General features: G+C 45.4%; 1 protein-coding gene across 7 annotated transcripts in view; it reads right to left on the bottom strand.

Moving 5' to 3' along the window:
* Nucleotides 1-21,419, bottom strand: part of LOC120245862 (kalirin-like) — a 118,103-nt gene that overhangs the window by 49,193 nt on the left and 47,491 nt on the right. For all 7 annotated transcript variants that reach the window (XM_039253031.1, XM_039253032.1, XM_039253027.1 and 4 more), the window contains 8 exons: nt 11,990-12,120; nt 7,588-7,654; nt 6,688-6,791; nt 6,454-6,523; nt 6,044-6,130; nt 5,067-5,159; nt 4,238-4,288; nt 3,332-3,409 (listed from right to left, as the gene is read on the bottom strand). In XM_039253031.1, the coding sequence (XP_039108962.1) occupies nt 3,332-3,409; nt 4,238-4,288; nt 5,067-5,159; nt 6,044-6,130; nt 6,454-6,523; nt 6,688-6,791; nt 7,588-7,654; nt 11,990-12,120 (681 nt within the window). The remainder of the gene's footprint in view (nt 1-3,331; nt 3,410-4,237; nt 4,289-5,066; nt 5,160-6,043; nt 6,131-6,453; nt 6,524-6,687; nt 6,792-7,587; nt 7,655-11,989; nt 12,121-21,419) is intronic.

Here is a 21,419-nt window from a genome sequence, read left to right as displayed (position 1 = left end):
AGGTTTTCTATTTCTTCCCGTGTGAATTTTGGTAGTGAGTGTGTGTTTAGGAATTTGTCCATTTCTTCTAAGTTGTCCAATTTGTTGGCATATAATTTTTCATAGTATTCCCTGATAATTGCTTGTATTTCTGAGGGGTTGGTTGTAATAAGTCCATTTTCATTCATAATTTTGTCTATTTGGGTGCTCTCTCGGACCTTGGTTATTCTTATGGCCATGTCCCAACTGTGGCCAAGGGAAGGGATATAGGCAGGACCACAAGTAATCTGAACTGGGCATTCTCCTCTCCTGTTATTTCAGGATGGAGTCTTAGAATTAGTCTAATTCTGATGTCTTTGTGTTCTGCTACCAATCAACAGGTAAAGTTGGAGTAGCATACGCAGATGCCCATGTCATATAAGCTGACAGATGTTTCTTCGGGTCCTGTGATCCTTCTTAAAATGCTTCCAGCTAGCAGGTCACTTGCCAGCCTAGGGAGTGGAGCCTATTTGGTTTGCCAGTTTCTAGCCCGATTTTCAGAGACACTTTCACATCTTTGAAGGGAATATAGCCCAACCCAGCAGGTCTTCACAGATCCTATTGGAGACCCCTGATTTCTCTACTGTTCTGCAGCAAGAACACACCAACACCTGAGATAGCAGCCAGAGGGCCACCTCTGAACCATACTTTCTCAGGTGATGACTTTCACCCTTCAGTAAAAATGTGAGCCATTTGCTACAGATGATGCCTTATTCCAAACAGTACACAGCACACGTGTCATTTTTCTTCCCTATTCCCAAGTAATTCCTGCCCTCTGCTTGGATCATGGCTCCTTATTGCCAAGGTCGGCAGCCAAACAGGCTTATCTCTCTCCTGGTCCAGAGTTAATATTAAGCCAGTGACCAGCTAGCCAGGAAAGCTCTAAAAGCTCCATTAATATTACATAAGAGCCTGACCCATGAATGATAGCCCTGCCGATGCTGAAGGGAAAGCTAGAAGATTTAAGAACAGAGAGTCTATATGGGGAGGCTAACTTCTCCCTGGTCTAAAGCCCTGGGCTTCAGAAGGGACATAAGAACATTCATGGTCCTTTTTAATTAGCCGAAGGAATGCAAAGCAGACTCCCTGTGACTGGATGGAAAAAGAAGATGGTGGTGCTTGACTGAAAAGAGAAGACAATTTTGCAGTCTGTGTGTGGCTTTCTGTGGACACACATGTGCATGCATGACACAGCTCCTATGGGGTCTAACTTGAGCCAACACAGTCAGATGCTCTTCCCTTGTCAGTGGTCAGCACCTCCAAAAACTCAAAGAAAGTCAAACCAGACTCCTCCTCAGAAACATGAGGACATCAAGGCTTAGGAGCAAAAGGGATTACTTGGTTTGTTCAGAATAGCCCCAGACCTAGCATAGTCTCAAGGGAAAAAAATGTAAAACTTCATCCAGTATGACTAGAGAAAAACCATGTAAGAACTCAGGGTAGATTTCTGCTGCAAATCCCTGCTTACTCTAATGTCACAGATCTACTGTGGAGAACCAGGAATCTATGAGAAATAAACAGCAAAGAAAAACTCCACATAGTTCCTGGTCACAACAAAGCAGTGGCAGATGGGGACCCCAGAAAGGCCTTGGAGGGCAAGGAGGACAAGAGATCTTGACTCAAGAACATCATGAATCCAACTCATTAACCCAAACCTGAATGTAGCATCTCCTAAATTTACTTACAGGTCAGTCTGCTTTATTTCTTATTATTTTTTTTAATGTTTTATTTATTTCTGAGAGAGAGAGAGACAGCATGAACGGGGGGGGGGGTGTCAGAGGGAGAGGGTGACACAGAACCTGAAGCAGGCTCCAGGCTCTGAGCTAGCTGTCAGCACAGAGCCTGACGCAGGGCTCGAACCCACGGACTGTGAGATCATGACCTGAGCCGAAGTTGGACACTTAACCAACTGAGCCACCCAGGTGCCCCTAGTCTGCCTCATTTCTATTCTATTCTATATTCTATATACATTCTATTCTATTCTATTCTATTCTATTCTATTCTATTCTATTCTATTCTAATTTAGCTAGGAAAAAAAGCTATAACTTTCTTTATTATCTCAACTTTTAGGAACCCCTTTTCTTTAGAAAGTAATAATCAAGTCTCAGGTTGCAGGATCATCAGGAAACAAGATTAATAGATCTCCACCTTTCTCTAAGTCATTCAACAATTATTAAATGCCAGTCAATAATTGTGTCAGTTCCAATTTTATCATATTAATTCTCAAAACAGATTATATGTAGTTAGCATATGAGGTTCGGATATAAACTAATAGCAGCCACTTAGCAAGCTTAAAGTAGGAATGTCAATTTTTTCTTCAAAGGTTCACCATTATAGGTTGAATTGCTCCCCTTGTCCAATTCATATGTTGAAGTCCCAGTATCTCAGAATGTGGCCATATTGGGATGTAAGGTTTTTACAGAGGGAATGAAGTTAAAGTGAGGTCATTAGGGTGAGTGCTACTTGAATGTGACTGGTGTCCTTATAAACAGGGAAGAGTGGGACACAGAAAAATGTGCAGAGGGAGGACAATGTGAAGACACAGGAAGAATGTCATATGAACATGAAGACGGCAATCTACAAGCCAAGGAGGGAGGCCTGATCAGATCCATCCTTATAGCCTTCAAAAGGAATCACTGTTGCCTATCCTTGATCTTAGACTCCTAGCCTCCGGAAAAGTCAGATGATAAATTCTATTGTTTAAGCCACTCAGCGGGACTTTGTCATAGCAGCCCTAGCAAACAAGTCCATTCACGGAAGCCAAAATTCTGGGGGACTTCTGGCTGTTTCTCTTAAGATTAAATTTTCTTCTTCAAAGAATAGAAATGTGCACATGATGTGTTAAAGCTTTAAATGTTCATTTAACTGAAAAGATAGTCAATATGTGGACCTCTTTATTAGAAGAATCCTCTCAAAGAAAAAAAGAAGTGTTCCATTTTCCCTCGAGTGTACCCATAGTCCCATAGTCCCATGCTCCCTCAGATTCCCAGCACTCACTTCTCAAGCAAGAAAAAGGAAAGAGGTCACTGCCAGGTCCACAGTTACAAGGAACTTTGGGTCTTTCCAGCCCCCTTGGAATTGTGACTCCAGCTTTGTGGACTGCTCTGTAACTTTCTCTCGCTGCCTTATCACTGCATATCCTAAACAGATAAACCTCCTGGGCCCGTGAGCCAGAGGGGCCTGGAACAAAGGCACAGATGGTAAGTGGAGGTGGCAAAGGAGGCAGACACAGGGCCTCAAAGGGAAGCCGCCTCACAGCCCAGGCTCCCGCTGTCCAGGAGAGAGAGGCTTGGAAGCATTCTAAAGGGCTCACCTCAAAGCCCTGCAGGCGTCCCAGATTCATCATGTCATTGCAGCGTTTTGGAACAAGGCACATTAACTCCACCGCTTTCTGTGGGGAAGAACAACAGCAGCTCAGGAAGGGGATGAGCACTCAGGCAGGAAGCTTAGGACAATTCTGTGACCTCCTAGTGGCTCCTTCATTCTGGGAAAGGATCCTGGTCCCTGCCGCCCACTCCTAGAAAAGGGCAGGGGTTTCTGATCCAGCTGGGGTATACAGGGCTCTGAGTGAACCAGTGACCACATGTGACCCAGCCTGCCTTTTCCTCCTTCCCACATTCATTTAGCAATTCTCCTTCCTTCTCATATTTTCTTTCTTCTCTCTGTTGCTTCTCGGCTGCCTAAGCGACAGCTTAGTCTGGTTTGTGAAACACTAGAGGTTTTAACCTAAAATAACCTGCCAGAATGGTCTGTAACCTCTCTGGCTTAAAATAATCCCCATGGTGACACTGTCTCAAAGGACTTCAGTTAGGTAGTAATCCTTGGGGGTGGAAGAGGGAGTGAAAATGGGATATTTAACATGTTGAACTCAAATAGTACCTGGATTCGTGGATAAGACTGCACACTCAAATGCTCAATCTCTGACAGATGTTAGGGTCTCAGATATCCCCCTTTCTCACCATATGTCACTGGAGCCACACAGAGAAGAGGAGTGGGGCGAAACTCTGCTCTGTCCCAGGACAGAATTCTCAGGTTCCAGGAAAACACTCAGTGTGTTCATTACTACTTGCCATTTCTCATCCTGTGTAGCACCTGTCTGCAGGGGGCTCTCACCAAGAGGAATCGGCTGGACCACCGGTCCTCTAGGGCCCGCTCTTCCCCCTTAGAGACAGCCAACACTGGCTCCGAGAGCAGCCAGCGTTGTGAACAGAAGACTCACCTCGATATCTGAACACTCCAAACCAGCCTTCTCACTATATCTCAGGAAGTCCTAGCAAGTGGGGGGAGCGGGGATGGGTGCGGGAGGGTGACATCAGTTAGAAAAACAGAGCACTAAAAAAAAAACCCCAGCATCATAAAGCCTATGATGATACCCAGGCTACTTTCCTCCCCAACAGACATGGCAGCACGTTGTAGAAGCTGAGATATGAACTTATGAGTCATATTGGAAACAACAACATGGAGAAAAACCCCAAAGACTCAGAGATTAAAAGTTATGGGAAAAGGGAGGTCGGGAGGGAGGGAAGAAGGGAGGTGGAGACCGTGAACAGGAAGGGGGAGTGGTTATGTCCAGAAAGGCTTGGAGAAAGGAAAACTCAATCTCTCTCTTCTATTTACCTCATATTCTGTAAGACAAACCAAATCAAACTATTGTAAAAAGTAAAATATGATCAAATTGTACGTATTACTCATCTCAGCTTTCTAGGGTCTTGCCTTTGCTTTTCTTTCTCCTTGGGGTTGCTCTGATTTTATGCTCTATTTTTTTACTTTTTAAAGGTCCCAAGTCAGTGATGGTGACAAAGGAAGAAAGTGAATTGAAAGAAAGACAGTGAACTAAAAACCAACCTTAAAGGCAGGAGTGACATGCATGCAATTTATTTGGAGGCTGACAGAAGAAACCAACAGGCAAGGTAAAAGCCCACAGATGGCCTCTCCCACCATTTCACAGGAAAAGTGTGGTGGAGACCAGCCTCACGCTAACCTGCTCACCAGCTCAGAGCTTGAGAAGACCCTTCTCTGGCTCTGACTCAGGCTCACAGATCTCTTACCTTGAGGAGCAACTGGTACTTTGTGATTCTCTGAATTGGCTTGATAAGGAAGTCGCTAAGTGTCAGCCTTTGATTTATCTCCTGTTTCACCTCCTGGAACACAAGGGAGCTATGTTAGAGAAAAAAAAAAAAAAAAAAAAGGAGCCAAAGATCTGGGGTCCTGGAGATTAGAGTTCAAGGTGAGACAGAGAGGTCTTCACTTTTTCAGTAAAGTTTGAGAATCCTCAACCCACGCGAGAGGTGGATTTGCCCACACAACTGCTAATGTATTATTAACAACACGTAGCACATGTCGCCACATCGTTCTGCATGTCCAACACTTTCCCATCCTGTGTCCTCACCCCAGCCCTGCAGATAAGCAGGGGTGGGTATTCTGTTGTCTCTGCTGCTCCAGGACCCACGTCAGGAATGAAGGGCTTCTCCTGGGACACAGGCCTAATGGACTGGGCCCTCAGTGCAGATCTGCAAACACACAGCTGAGGGCGCTTTCCAAGGGACTGCCTTGCCTCTCCTCCAGCAAAATAAGCATTTCCAGGTTGGGGCAAAACAAACACTTTATGGTGCTTGACAGAACCTCTGGGAATGAGAGCAGAGAACATGAGGTGGCTTGGAGCATGGGGGCAAGGAGGAGGGGCCTCTGCACATAGTGTCCAGGGCCTGGCAGGAAGTGGTGGGCATGGTCTGAGCTGTGGCCACGGAAGGGGGACAGAGCTTCTGAAGCAGTGTCTGGGTGACAATCATTCTGCAAACAGAGGCTTCTGAGAACAGTCCACACACTGGGCCGAGGAAAGGTGGTCACTGGGAATCTAGTCAAGCCAAGGGCCCGTTGAGCCAGCTCTCCCTGTCCCGAAGGGGTCGCAGCACTGGACGGGGAGAGAAGGGGTGCCTGTGGATGGATACGGCTGACATTTCTGAATGTGGCTGCCTTGGCCTGACCTTCTTCCCCAACCCGGCCCAGCAAGGCCCAGGCAGCTTACTTCAAAGTAAGCGTCGTACTCGGCGACGATGTACTCCGAGCGCGGCTTATTCTGGCAGTACCACACGTAGATGTGCAGCTTCCGCTCCTGCAGAGGCAGGGGACAAGGCACTCAGGCATCCTGCGCCTCAGGCTCCCGGGTGCGGTAGGCTTGCCCCGAGAACGACAGACATGCTCCACACCTCGGGGTCGCGCCGGGGCAGTTAAATATCGAGGGAAGAAGAGTACACGCACGAGGCAAGCACCCCCCATCTTTCAAATTGCTGAAGAGGTTAGAAAAAAGGCAACTCAGAGAGGGGCGAGGAAGAAGGCAAGTCGAGGAAGAACAGGAGAGAGAAGGAAGTTTTAGAGGCAAGCACAGGAGTGGGGGCTGGGGGGTGGGGGTGCTGAGAGGGGGAAGGAAGCACTCACGTGTTTGATGAAGAGCTGTGCCAGCCTGTCTTGCTCCTGGATACATTTTTCCAGTTCAGCCAGGAAAAAACTAAAAGGAGGGAAGGGGAAGGGAAGGAAGCCACACCCTTCAGACACCAGAGTCTCCCCAAACCCTACACTATGCTACCCCTAAGGTCAGATGCAGGGGAAGGATGGGAGGGTCCTGGATTCCTAGGATAGCCCCCTGCCGCCACAGGACAGCATAGCACTTACTCCTTATGCCAGTCGTAAATCTGGTGAATATTTCCAAACACAATTTTATCCTTTCCTCGCATGTCCTCAGGGACACCCTTTTCTTCTATTCTCTTCATGAAGCCCTGGAGGGCAGAGGCAGCAGTCAGCAGGCCGTTTTCAGGAGACAGATTTCTGTACAAGCCCCATATCCCAGCCTCGCGCAAGTGCCCACTCTCTGTGGTTTCTCAGTGTTCAGCCAGGACTTTATCCCATGCAGAGTGACAGACACAATTCTGATGGAGTTCTGGGTCCCTTTTGTTGTCTCCAGCCCCCTTAAGAGACAGTCTTTCTCATCCAGGTATCTAAATGCCCCTAAAGCAAGTCCCTAGGAGAGAGAGCGGTTTTATATACTAGCAGGTTGACTACTACCTGTGGATTTGTCAAAGGTCTTATCTTAGGGGTGGACTTTTGTCTGTCCTCTCGGTAACCATAACATCCTCCTTAGAATCTAAGGGAGACTCTAAGCCCCAAGCTCTCACTAGGAGTGCCCTGTTTAGTGCCCATGGTGACTGGTAGTTCTGAAGAATATATGTTCACGTGGTTAAACGCCAGAGAAGAGTTCTTCAGATAGAATGTTGGTCACCACAAACAAGATGTAAGGACTCAGCTCTGACCAAGAGGCTCCCCCAGTGCTAGAACATTTGGGACCCCATATCCCTTTGAATCTCTCATCATATTTCAAGTAGAAAAGAAAAACAACCCTACATGTTTCATCTGATTTTTTATCATTTTTTGTTTAATTTCTGCAAATACCTAGAGAGACTAGAAATACCATGTTAAAAACATGTAACCCTCAAGTTACAAACACCTCAGCCCAGGGATGGTCCAACATGCCCCTTGGGTGGGTGACCGCAGACCCACCCCGAGCCACATACTCACCTCCACCACAATCCCCAGATCTTTGACATAGTCCTTTTCTGTCTGTACCAGCTCATTCAAGACAAACCTGAGCAGGAGATTAAGAACAATGAGGATCCTCTTCATTGTGAAGCAAGAAATCTTCACACTTAAGTTGACAGGAAAGTTGCTTTGGCACCTTTAACAAGACCACCTGAAGCCCCACAGGCAGCCCTTGGAAGGCGCTTACTGTCACTCTCTCTGTGAGAGGGTCCTGCTGAAGAGCGGAGGGCACTGAACCCAGAGGGGCTTTCCCAGGAGGCACACAACAGCCAGAGGGATGGCAATGCTCCCCACTCAGCACTTTTCTTTCTGTTCTTCTTCTTTTTTTAAAGTTTATTTATTTCTTTTGGGGGGGGGGAGGGGCAGGGGCAGGGACAAAGGGAGAGAGAAGCCCAAGCAGGCTCTGTGCTGTCAGCACAAAGCCCAACACCGGGCTCTAGCTCGCAAAGAGGGAGATTGTGACCTGAGCTGCAATCAAGAGTCAGGCACTCAACCAACTGAGTCACCCAGGTGCCCCCTTTTTTCTTTCTCTTCTTAATGGTCCTTCGTCCCTCACCTATAACTGAGCAGTTGTACTGACACAAGACAGGAGGAATAACAGGCATTTTGGCAAAACTCAGTTATGAAAGCTTTGCAGCCAACGGATCAACGTGAGACTTTTCTTTCTTCCTTTCAACTCCATTCTTTGCTTATCAAGAGGAGAAAGACATTTGCTTGATAACCTCCGTTTGAGGCCTCAGAGATGCCAACTTCAAGTGAGGCTTCTGAGATATAGAAGCTACAATTATTCAGAGGTGTCCCTGGTAACTGGCCTGCAAACCCCCAGGCAAGGCCAGAAAGATGAACTGCCCATATCCCATCATCACAGCTTTCCATGCAGTGGTCTCCCCTCGCCCATTAGATGGGGGGTGGGGGGGATGGTTGTTAACCACTACAAGGACACTTGCTTTTGTGGTTTCTTTCTTGTTAATGATTTCCTCCTCTTGGAGCCTTTACTTTGTGCCAGTGCTTTATCTGGATTTTCTCATGCTTATATCAAGGTAGGTACTATAAGCCCCGTTTCATATGGGTGAAAATTCCTGAGGCTGTATTGCCCATGATGACAAAGTCTGTAGCAGAGTTGGGATGTGAACCTATTGTGCCAGAGTCCAAAGCCTCTGCTCTTTCACTGTTGCCTGCTACCTGGCAAGCTACTCAGAGGCCTCAAAACCAAGCACTTCCCTTTCTTTCTGTCCAGGTAGTAAAGAGCTGGACATAAAACACTCAGGGCCATGTCCTGGAGCAGGCTGGGTGCTGTGCAGCTTACTGGAGTCTGACTCGTACTAGCTACATTTGAAAGAGTTTCACCTGGAGCCACACAACTGTATTTTGGGCCCAAATGGCAGAAGGGATAAAGTTCTGGGATGTCTAAAGGGGACCGCAGCATAAGGGTTGTAACCGTTCTGACCCCAGGAAGCAATTCATCTGAAATTCTTGATCTATACCGCAGAGAGAAGCCAACAAATCCCTGGGTCTGGGCCTCAGGGTGATGGGGAGAAAGCAAAAGGAACATATGCTGCTTTATCAGCATGTCCAATACTTCCAACCAGTTTCCTCTCTCTAACACACACAATCCACAATCATGCATTACAGGCCACAGGAAGGAACCAGCAAGGCCAAAGAAAAGCATTTAAATATATCTTTAGCGTGGCCCATGTTACTGCTTGGAAGAAAGTGGTAAAAGCAAACCCACAGGAAAGTGGGAGTGGGAATTTGGGCCTGGGTGGGCCCTCTGGAGATGAAGTCCAGCTCTCGGTCTCCAGGGGATATTTTTATCCTATGCTATCTGCTGACAGATTGAGGGCTGTCTTGGGCTTTCTAGCCTCAAGGGAAGGGAAGGGGACTAATTAGACTGGGTGCTGCTAGTAGACCTGGCATCACTTCCCTTGAAGGGCTAATGAAATACTTGGGGAGATAATGACACATTAACAGACATTCTGAAGAGGTGCATAAAAGATTTAAGTTACAGACATCACAAGACCACGCATGATCAAATGCCAAATAAACTGAACTGATAATAAAGCATTTTTAAAAGACGTTCAGTTCTTATTACTAAGGGTTACTTACGAGGTAAATGTTATTCTTTGGTCCAACTAAACTTCTACCAGTTACAGCTTAGACATACTTTTAACCTCTGCGTTTGACCATGGTGAGGAATAGCGGGTCTTGCACAGAAAATCTCTTAGAGCCTTTGCACTGGCTGTCCCCTCAGCCAAGAATACTTTTCCTCCATGGCAAATGGCTAATTCCTTACCTCCTTTTGGTCTCTGTGCAAATGTCAGAACCATATAAAAGTGCAGCATGGCCCCAACCATACTCTGAATCTCTCTCAATGCTTTTTCTTTTCCCAGTTTCTAACATATTAAATAATTTATTTTTATTCTGTTTATTGTATTATTTCTCTCTTTATGGTACAAATTTGCCATGAGAGGAAGGACTTTTCTTTTATTGTTGCTGTTTTATTTACTGATATGTCCCATGCATAATAGGCATTAAACACCTATTTTTTTAATTTTTAATTTTTAATTCATGACCCTGGGATCATGACCTGAGCCAAAATCAAGAGTCAGATGCTCAACCAACCAAGCCATCCAGGTGCCCTTTAACACCTATTATTGAATGAATGAGTGACTAGAACTTCAAGACAATCAAATCCACTCTCAGCCTTTTTTTCTTCTCCTGGACAGATAACTATTTGTTTTAATTTCTCCTCCATGGAACTCCCATTTAACCCTTCAATGTCTGGATTGAGTCTCCATTCTCTGTACCTGCCTGCCTGACCCAGCCTCTAGCCTCACACGACCTTCACAATCAGACACCTATATATTCTCTCTTTCACTGTGGCCATAAGTTACTGCAAGAGCAATGAGATACTCTAACAGCTGGATTTTCAGGATAGCTCAGGATGTGGAGAGCTATAGAGTCAGGGAAGAGAATAGGAAGAGGGAGAAGAAATGGGTAAAGTGAGTTAAATAGGTAACAAACTTTTGCCTGTTGGAGCAAAATCAGACAATATCACATTGGGAAGCAGGACAATGGCTTACATGACTGCTTGTGTAACTGAAGTGACAAGAGCAGTGACGGGCTTTGCCAAGGACCACCTGCTACCCCAAAGATCTCCTCCCTGACCTAAGTTTTGCTTTGGCTTGACAAAGGACCGGAACATTGGCTTCAGCTCTCATCTATGTGAAAACAACCCTGAGAAGCAAAAGAGAACCAGCTTTGTACAAGTCCTAGGAAATTTCCACCTGCAGATGGTATTTTTCTACCTCTCTTCCCTTCTTGAGGTTTCCCCTAAGTACCCATACAATTGAGGGGTAAATATGGAACTGAAGAGACACTTGCTCAGCTCCACTGTGAGGTGACAGCCCTGCTCTGAGGCCAGGCCCTGGCTATGACATTTCTACTTCAGTTTCTCAGGAAAGAAAGTTATAAATGTTCACTTTGCCTGTTTCCAGGAAACAGAAGGACCTGGCCTCTCTCATTTTTGCTAATCCTCATGTCTGTGACCAGGTTGAAGGATGAGGAGTCTGAGGGAGAAGGACAGACTAATTAGCAACAGGGAGGGACCAGTTGTCTGTGCTTACAATCTCTCACACACCAGGCCATGTCCAAGACTCATCATGCTCTGCTTCCAACATAGAGCCAAACCCTAAATAAGAAAACTAAAGTTTTGGAGGAATTGTGGTTTTGCACTCATGGTATCCAATATCTTCTCGATCAGCCCAAGTAGTAAAAGACTGACTTCACTTCAGGGTGGATAAATCAAACCTTGCATAAAAATAGGTTTTTCTGAAATGGACTGCAATGTGAATTGTATTTAAGTGAAGAGATTCTCTTGGAGCTAAGCCCATGAGTGGATGCAAAATTAAACCTTTAGAGAAGGAGCAGAGCTAGGCCTTGGCTGGCTGGCACGATGGCTCCCTTCTCCTATGTACCATGTCCCTTCATTTTGAGAAAGGTTTCCTTAGATGAAACTCTTCCAACTTTCTGCCAAGGATTCTCTAATATGGGACCATAGTAATAGTCCCAGAGTTTCCTAAACTTTGTTGGTTTCCTTTTATCAGTATGTTTTAAATTTCTAACAGACCCTGGTTATAACCACACTTGGTCAGTAATAGCAGCTTTCTCCCAGAAAATACCTCAGCCTAAAATTCTTAAAGTCAGTGCCACTACAGTGCCTTGTTCATCAATGCTACACTGTACAGATCTAGGTCACCTTTACTTAGAATGAATGATATCAATGGAAATACAGTGTAATTCTCCCCAAACTTTCTCTGACTTTAGCCCGTTGTCTATCATACACACGCGCACCAGGATAGAATCTGGGGGAGTCACTTACATCCTGCCTCTCAGGGCTTTGGCTTTCTGTTCTTCTTCCAGGTTTCTAGGAGGTGTGGGTGGGGTCATCCCCTCATTCAGGCAGCCTACAGGGTCTTTCAGGCTTCCCCGGTATGAGCCTCCTTCTAGACTCTGGAAAGAGAAGAAAAATAGCTTAGAGAACTGTACATTGAAAAGTCATCTGGAAGCCCTTGTGTCCCCTCCAGCCTCGCAGCAGCTGACTTGGTAGGTCGGTAGCCAAGGCTGTGCTCACTGAATGTCCATAAAGTACCAGGAGGCCAGGTGTTCCTCTCTTCCAGCAGCAGACAGAGCTGCCGCCTTCTCAGGCAATCAGGAGGAACTGCATCACGGGCTACCCATTTCCTGACATAATGAAAACTGTCAAAAGTGACAGTGCTGGGTAAGAGCGCCAGAGGTAATGCTAATCATTGCAATTCTATGCTAATTGAACAGTTAGAAATGAAAAGTTGTATGACCATCAAATGCCAATTGATAAGGAGAGGGTAGGGATAGGCGAACTAGTTGGCCAAAACTGCGTTTGTTAAGTCAGCTAACATTTTTTCCCCAAGAGGCCAATGAGATGTAGATAAGAAGAGAGCAATAGATTTAGCCTTTCCTAAAAATATCTTTGCTAAGGTTATTTACCAAGGGTTTTCTTTCATTTATGAATTCCTTTAATTTGTTTTAATTAAGGTGTTGCAGGATTGAGGAATAAGGTAAAGGGATTACTATAGTACTCTACAAAGAGTTAAGGTCAAAGGATTCTAACTCCAGATCTGCTAGATCTCCGGACAACCTTGAGTGAGAAAGCTACAATTATTCCATGCGTGCTTTCGTTTTTGTTTTTTTTCCAATTTTCAGATCAGATCTCTCCTTTCTACAGACTTCTAAGGAATGGACAATAGTTGTAGATCCCTTGAAAATTAAGAGAGTTCTACAATGATGAGCTCCCTGCACCCTTGCCCTTGGATGGAACTGTTAACAAGAAGCATACCCAAAAATGGAGCCCATCTTCGCATTTTTACAGGTGTCCTTGAAGAAAGATCACACAGTGACACTTAGCATTTCATTATGGAAACTGGCAGAAGCGATGTGGATAAACAGTAAGACTGGAGATCAAGGTCAAGGTGAGCAACTCCAAAACAAATATGGGAGTCTAATCCAAACTATCCATACAAGGAGCCTATTTACCACAGCCTCTGAGGCTCAAAGGAAAGGGCTTCACTAAGGTAGTCTTTGAAAACATCAGCCCTAAGGTTAAAATCACAAAACTCAAAGAGTGTCTAAAAGGGTAGGAGAAACAAAAGACTTCAGCATGGTCTTAAACAATCTGCACTTAGAGTATCTGTCCAAATTCTCTCAGCTGCTCTATTTCAAGATAGGCCAAAGAAAATAGGAAAAGTCCAGGGGAATAAAACAAAAAGCAAATGAGGTACCCAATGGGCCAGTCATTATATGAGAACAGGTGGGGAATATTAAGACTTAAAGCTGAAAATTTTAAATATTTATTTTTAATTTTGAGAGAGCGAAAAAGGGAGAGAGTGAGCAAGCGAGCACAGGCATATATGTGTGAGCAGGAGAGGGGCAGAGAGAGAGAGGGCGAGAGAAAATACCAAGCAGGCACTGTGGTGTAAGTGCAGAGGCCGACATTGGGCTCTGTCTCACGAACCGTTAATTTCAGCTGAGCTGAAATCGGGAGTTGGACGCTTAACTGACTGAGCCACCCAGGCGCTCCTAAAGGTGAAACATTTAAAGCTGAGAAGAGACGTCAACCTTCTTGCCCCTCACCCCACCCCCAAATCAACAAAATGTACCAAGGGCCAAACATGTATTTGTTACCAACAGTAGAAACTAGAATTAAGAAGATAGTGTCTTTAAGTTTGAGAGAGAATTTCTTTTAACTTGATAAGTTAATAAGTTATTTTGCAGGACAAGTACTCAACCTTGGAAGTTGTTATCCTGAGAAGCAGCACAGGCTAAAAATACAGAAAGGTCAAGGAGAGTTTAGTAAAATTTATAGATTCAGGATCTGTAACCAGTTATTAAGGAAATGAGAGTGTCTGGTGCTGAGGTCTGACAAACCAGTGGACAGGCAGGCTTTTCGACACATGTGACATGGCCGTTGGTGCCATCACCAGAGACAGGCTCCCCAGGCAGATGGACCCAGCTGGTGATTGATCTGATTACATGCCTTTTACTTCCCCTCCTCCTTGTCCCATTGTCCTATTACAGCCTTTGTTCTGCAGCCTGTTGGCTGGCAGGATGCTGACTGCAAGGCCTGGGGAGACAGGCTTACATCTCTGCCTACAAGGCTCTCCTGTGCAGCATCCCGCTTGGTGTGGTCCATTTTCAACCTTCTGGAGTGAAGGACATCTGTGGAGTCCAAAGTGTCATGCAGGGAAACACATTCCATATCCTCCTGCCTGACCTGTTTGATGAGCAAAGAAGGTGAAATTATCTCTGGGGAAAGTCTCTCTGCGAGGGGGTGAGCAGGGCAGAGGCAGTGCAAGAGGAAGAAGAGAGAAATAAAGGTCTGCTGAGCTGTAGTCTGGGTAATCTGCCTCAAATCATGGTGTTAGCTATCAGTGCTTACAATTCAAATATGATTCCCTCTGAGACCTGGCTACCTGTGCTGCCGTGGGGATACTGGGTCCCAGGCAAGGGCAGCTGGGGGTGACCTGCAAGTGTCTGTGGGAAGCAGGCACAGGTCTGATGAGTAGTGGGCTGTGTAGCCACAAGGAGGATCTCTGCCTTGACTGGGCCTCAGCCCACAACAGTCTCAGAAGGCAAAGGAACAGGTATACAGGGAGAGAACAACAAAAGTTCCTCCAGCTGGCCCAAGGTCAGGGAACAGAAATGCAAACAGGATTCAAAGCCATAGATTAAGTAGAGAGGAGGGCTGTCACCACAATAAAAATGAACATATTTCCTGTCTGCTGGATTATGGATCACATACCCATAAAATCCCCCTCCTCCAGGCTCCTCTAAGCACTCTTTACACATCCCTTGAACAGCATTCGTTACACAAAACTGTGACTGATCACTTGTTTGTACTCAAGCAAATATTTATTGAATAGCTACTACATGCTGAATATTTGCCAAGCACTGCAGAAATGATGATGAATAAGATTTGGCTTCCTACCCTATCCTGTGTGCTATTCTAGATGGAAAAGGTACCAAAGAGGATGAAAAAGGGGGCAGACAGCTCTATGGGGGGGGGGGTAGGGGGTAAGGGAAAGTCTTGATGGAAGAGGCAATGCTTGAAGTGAGTATTGAGAAATAAAAAGGTTTCAGTGGATACACTGTTGGGAGAGCATCTCTGGCAGGAGGAACATGCTGAGTAAAGGATCAGCTGTGAACCTATCAGTGGCAGCCTGGGAAGCTGGAAGCAGTTTGACACGGGTAGGATATGGGGTGTGAAAGTGGCGAGGGGTGAGGGTGGTGGTGGCAAGTGATTGTGTGTTATGTGAATAGGGGTGAGTGAGTACTAGGGAAGGAAGAGGTGAAGAGTGAGGTAGATAACCCTGGGGAAGTGTGCAGGGATAAATCATATGTATAAAGCCTTATGTGTACCATTAAGAAGTAAAGACTACTTTCTAAAATGAATGATGAAACGGTTTACAAATTTTTTAAATGTTTATTTATTTTTGAGAAAGAGAGAGACAGAGTGTGAGCAGGGAGGAGCAGAGAGAGGGAGACAGAGGATCCCAAGCAGGCTCTGTGCTGTCAGCACAGAGCCCGATGTGGGACCAGAACTCAGGAACTGTGAGATCATGACCTGAGCCGAAGTCAAGAGTCTGACACTTAACACACTGAGCCACCCAGTCGTCCTGGGAAGATCAGCCTTGGTATTCCTAAGGGCTTTTCACCACTTGGGAAAATGTCTCTGATATGACAGGAAGGCAAAAAAGGATATTTCTATATTTTGATTAACTATATCATTTTCCAAAAGGTTCTAGGAGAAAATGTATCAATATTTCAGCACTGAATATGTCTAGATGATGATGATTATCAGACATATAATTTGTGTTTATGCTCTTGTTATTATCCAATATTTCTTGAATAAGCACATATTGCTTTTATTAGTAAAAAAAAAAAAAGAACTATTAAAAAGTTTTTTAAAAAAAAAGAAAGAAAAGAAAATCCGTTTGATAGTCATGTTGAGAGATGTCAGACCTAAATCAGGGAGGAAATGTAACAGTCCTGGCAGAAGAGCATTTTGAGTACTAGCCCTAGACTGTGAGCTCCATTATGGAAGGTTCTGTGCTTGATCTCAGAACTGACACACAGTAGGATGCTGAGAATTTATTGAATGTACTATGGGACTCTTGGGGAGCCATCAAAGGTCATCTGATAAAACAGAAAAGGGTGCTTGTTCAGCCCCTTGCACCACACCAACCTCTTAACTGCCCCACCCTTTTCTAAAAATTTCTATAATATTTTCTGAACAAAAAGTATTAGATCATAATCATTTTCATACAAATTAAGGGTGGAGAGAGGGAAGATATCTGTATAGTAGAAAAACTGAAGTCTGGACTTTTCAAGCCAATGACATTTCAGGTGTGTGACTGTCTTAAATTATTTTTGGTGGAAATTGAAACTCTTCTGTTTCAACAAGCCCAGGAACCTTTTCCATGGAGGGATGCCAGAAGAACCCAGTTCCTGAAAACACCCCCCCCCACCATGGGTGTGATGCAGCCATTATTTCCTCCTCTCTGGGCTCTGAACTTGGCTAACTGTACATTGCCACTGACAAAACAGTCCAATTCACCTAACAGAGAGCAAAGCACACACACAGATGCAGCCTGGCCCCAGCCATGTTTCTCGGCCCACACGGGTGGCCTAGGGAGGTGAATGGTATCAAAGCAGGAGAACCAGAGGGCAGAAAGTCTTGCTAAAGCAAGTGGACACATTCTGAGATGCCAAGCCACCAGGTAGACTGAACAAGAGCTCAATTCTAGCCAGCCCCTCCCCCCAAGGCAGGGAATTATTAGTCAAGGGACCATTGGTACCATTCCAAGTCCAATGAACTCTTGTGACATGTCACCTGGGGACAAAGGCTTAGGGAGGAGGCTTGATCTTTCATCTCAGCAGGTTGTGAAATCCTGTGGCTGTTTAGAGACACAAGTTCAGAGATACATTTTCACATGGCCAGGAAGCTCTTGTTCCTCAAACTTGAGGGATAAAACCAAATTATATAGATTGTTAAGCTATCACCCTGCAATTTTCACCTAACCAGTAATCCATTGGCTGACACATTCTATGTTCCCATGCCCAGAACAGGGTTGTGGAAGATAAGGGATGACATGGTTCCCTTTCCCTGCCATTCCTAGTACAAATGAGGTGGCTAAGAGCTAACATTTGTAGGATGCTTACTTATCATTTTACAAAGCACATTCACACCTGCTCAATCATCATGGTATCTCATTTGAGATAAGATTCAGGTGGACAGAATCATCGCTGCTGATAAAGGAGATAAAGGAGAGGCCCAAGTAGACTAAGTAACTTGCCCAAGGCTACACAGAAAGTAGCAGAGGCAGGGCTAGCACCTAGATCTCTGATTCCTTACACACCCACCTCTGCCACCACTAGTCCACAGGTCTAGGAAAAGCTTTATTAAAACGCACCTGGGTGGCTCAGTCAGTAGAGCATGTATGTGACTCGATCTCGGGGTTGTCAGTTTGAGCCCCACATCGGGGGTAGGGTTTACTTAAAAAAATAAAAAGAAAGATCACACAGGGAAAGAAGGGGGAGTCCTTATGCCTGGCTTGGAGTAAGAGACTATACCTTAGGACAAAATGTGGAAAAAAATGTGTTAGCTCTATTTGGGGAGAGGTGGGTGGGCATCTTCTCCTGGTAAATAAAAGCAGTGATTAAAGACCAAGGCTGGCAGATAAGAGCCCAAGTATCCATTAATGTCCAGATGGACTTGCCAGAGAAGGTTCTGGGGGAGCTGCAAGGGCTTTGCAGCTTGCAGGTGAGCTAGAGAGCACCTACCCTTGTTTCCTACCAGCAGCTCTGGGGCACCTCTGGGCAGACGCCTTGTCTTGGTACAGCCATGGCCACATGACCATAAAGCACCAAGGACAGCTCTGGGACTCCGAGACACAAGGGGATCTCAGGGCTTTTGGGTGGAGCAGAATTTGGTGCTATCTCTGGAGCAACCAAAAGAGAAAGCAGAAAGAATCCAAGCCCTAGCTATAAAAAAGTCCAAGTATACTAGATGCACCTGTAAAATTTCCAGACTGTCCATAGGAAAGGAACTTATTAGCTCATCTTATACTGAACTAAGATAACTGCCACCTACAGGTCTAGGCTCCACCCTCTGGAGCAACAAAGAGTAAGACCAACCCTTCTTTCCCACAGCAGTCCTTGATTATGTCAGGACAGCTCTCATGAGCCTTCTCCCTCCTAACTTCTCCCCATACTTAACCCCGTGTCTTCAACTTTCCTTCAAAGGATATGGACCACAGGGTACTGGTTACCTCCTCTGGGGGCCTTTCACTGAGTTCAAGAACATGCCAGAATGTGGTATTCAGAGCCTGATACATGACTCACACATTACTCATGGCCGGTATGGGCTGAAGAACTTTGACTACAATGGAGCTATTACTTTCCTTGATTGTACCCTGTACTTTCATTAACCTAGCCTATGACCACACAAGTTATTTTGGCAGCAGTCACACTGTTGTACTTATAGTCAAATAAAAACTCCAGAACTTTCATAGGTTCTAGATTATACCCTCTTTTTAAACTTTGAAATAGTAATTCATTTTTTGGGAGAGACAGAGTGAGGAGAAGGGGAGGGGCAGAGAGAGAGAGGGAGATACAGAATCTGAAGCAGGCTCCAGGTTCCCACGGTCAGCAGAGAGCCTGACACAGGGCTCAAACCCACGAACCACAAAACCATGACCTGAGCCAACGTCAGACCCTTAACCAACTGAGCCACCCAGGTGCCCGTAGACCCTACCCTCTTTTAAGCTAAGGAGCTAATGAGGAATAAAAATAAAGTCTCAGAGGTAAGAATGCAACTCAGGATTCCCAAATATGGCTGGGGAGACAACCATCGACTGCTGCTTCATTGCTATCCCACAGTGGGTATGTACTAGGATGGGAAGAAAGAAAGTAGAAGACAGGACAAAGGATCAAATTTTGGTGAGAAGATTCTGAGAAAACAAATTCCTGCTCCCTTATTCCTCTCCATGATATGGGCTTGGTTTCACATTTGGCCAAAGAAATCTCTATAATTCTGGGTTCGCTGCAGGTCCTCAAGAAGTAATTATTGGTGGAGAAGGAAGTTAAAGTTCTTCTTATGGGAAACGTGCCACAGAAAAACCACTCATCTCACAGACATCCGCTGAGAGCCTGTTACTGGGCTGATCGGCTCCAGCGCCATCCTATGCTCCCTCTCCCCTGGGAGACTTGATCTTATGGGGCTTCTCAATATCCACACTTACCCGTTTAACACCAGACATGCTGACCATATAACTAGAGTCTGCAGGGACTTCCAAAAGTGCTAAGGTTAGCAGTAATAGTAGGATAAAGGTAACCCAAAATATAGAAAAATATAGCCTTTTGGAAACAAGTGTGTACTGATGAAAGTGTGAGTGTGAGGGACTCGTGTTTACTAATGGAGGAGGAGAAAATAATGTCCTAAATGACCCGTCATCTAGCTGCATAGGGAAGCTGCGAAGATGAAGACAATGAAGAGATTAAGATACTTCCACAAATAGCCCACAAATGGAACTATCTAAGAGCTGACCCTGGCAGCATGTGGCTTACACAGTAATTGCCATGGGACTGCAGAGGAAACCTGGTCTGGGCTGGTCAGGGAAGCCTTTCTGGAGACATGAGATTCTAGTGGAGCTTTGAAGGACTATTATGCTTTAGAAAGCAAAAATGAGCAGGGGAACATTCCTGAAAAGTAGGGTGGTGGTATGGACAGAAACTTGGAGAGAGGAAACCCAAGTGCCTGTTTGGGGGCAGTGAGGGAAATAATTTGGTTGGAGCAGAGTTCATCAACCAGAATAAATAAGTGGGTGTAGGCTGGCTACAAAACATTAGAGTACGGGATAAGTGTGAACTTCATATTTATCTTTTATCTTTGATTATATACCTCTATCAATAAACACAATTTTGGTCATGCATTGCTAAAACATGTCACTTATTTATAAATTATATTTCTGGGCTGCTGTCTTATTATTATGTACATGATAAAATATACCTCAAATAATTTTTTTTTATTTTTTATTTATTTATTTTTTTAAATGTTTTTATTTCTAGGAGAGAGAGAGAGACAGCATGAGCAGGGGAGGGTCAGAGAGAGAGGGAGTCACAGACTGAAACAGGCTCCAGGCTCCCAGCGGGCAGGCAGCACAGAGCCCGACACGGGGCCCGAACCCACGAACCGCGAGATCATGACCTAAGCGAAAGTCGGATGCTTAACCGACTAAGCCACCCAGGCGCCCCTCAAATAATTTTTAAATGATGAGATGAAGAGTCTGAAATCATCTTCCTGTACCTCAGTAAAGTGTCTTGTGTACCTGAAGGCACTTCTCCCATCGGAGATCACCGCTCATGTAGGCAAGAGGTAAGTAAGTAAGCCTTCAGTGAGGAGGGAGGCAATCACAGTGCTTGTGGAAGACCCGCCAGAAGACTGAGGCCCCGGGGTGGGAGAGGCCGACTGGGGCAGAGGAATATCAAGCAACAAGTACTGCAATAGTCCAGGCATGAGGTCAGGACTCAGGCTCAGGTAGTGAAAGGGGAAAAAAACAATGGTATTTGGAGAATGAGGAGGTTGTGTGGGTCCGTATGGGAAGGAGAGGAGAGCAAGAGGGCAGTGGTCAGAGAGGCGAGCTTTGAGAAGCCAATGCAGTGCCCACGAGAACACTCAAATCCCACCAGCGAGGCAAGGAGGGTGGCAGGGAAAATGGACAGTTTTCAAGAGCTGGTCACAGCTCCTAAAGACATCAGCTGAACTACTCTGAGTTAGAAAGGACAACTTAGAAGGAGGAGAAGAAAGTCATGTGTTGAATTTCATTGGTATTCTCTAAGCTGGGAGATTTGACAAGCGAGTTACTGTAATCAGAATTATCATCAGGTGGTGTTCCTTACACAGCATCTATCATTTTCCTCTAATTCCTGGGCCAAGGGGAGAAGGGTTTAAATGGTGCTGATTAGCAGGACTGCCCAACAGAAGTCTGGCAGAAGCATAGACATTTATCTGAACGAGAGTCGCAGGAAAAACCAAACCTGGATAAGTGTGAAGGCAAGGGAAATACTTCAAATTGTCAGCCTGTAGAGATACACACTGGCATACCAACATGGCGTAGAGGGACAGCATTATCCAGAAACAAGCTCCTTCTCCAGCATGGGGCCAAAACCCTACAGCAGCCAGACCCGGAACCCTTCTCTGCAAGGGTTGACTGGCC

The sequence above is a fragment of the Hyaena hyaena genome, unplaced genomic scaffold (assembly GCF_003009895.1).
Source record: "Hyaena hyaena isolate Hyena2069 unplaced genomic scaffold, ASM300989v1 scaffold_434, whole genome shotgun sequence".
NCBI classification, from domain to species: domain Eukaryota; kingdom Metazoa; phylum Chordata; class Mammalia; order Carnivora; family Hyaenidae; genus Hyaena; species Hyaena hyaena.
Note: the sequence above shows the minus strand (reverse complement) of the source record. Positions and strands in the feature narration are given on the sequence as shown.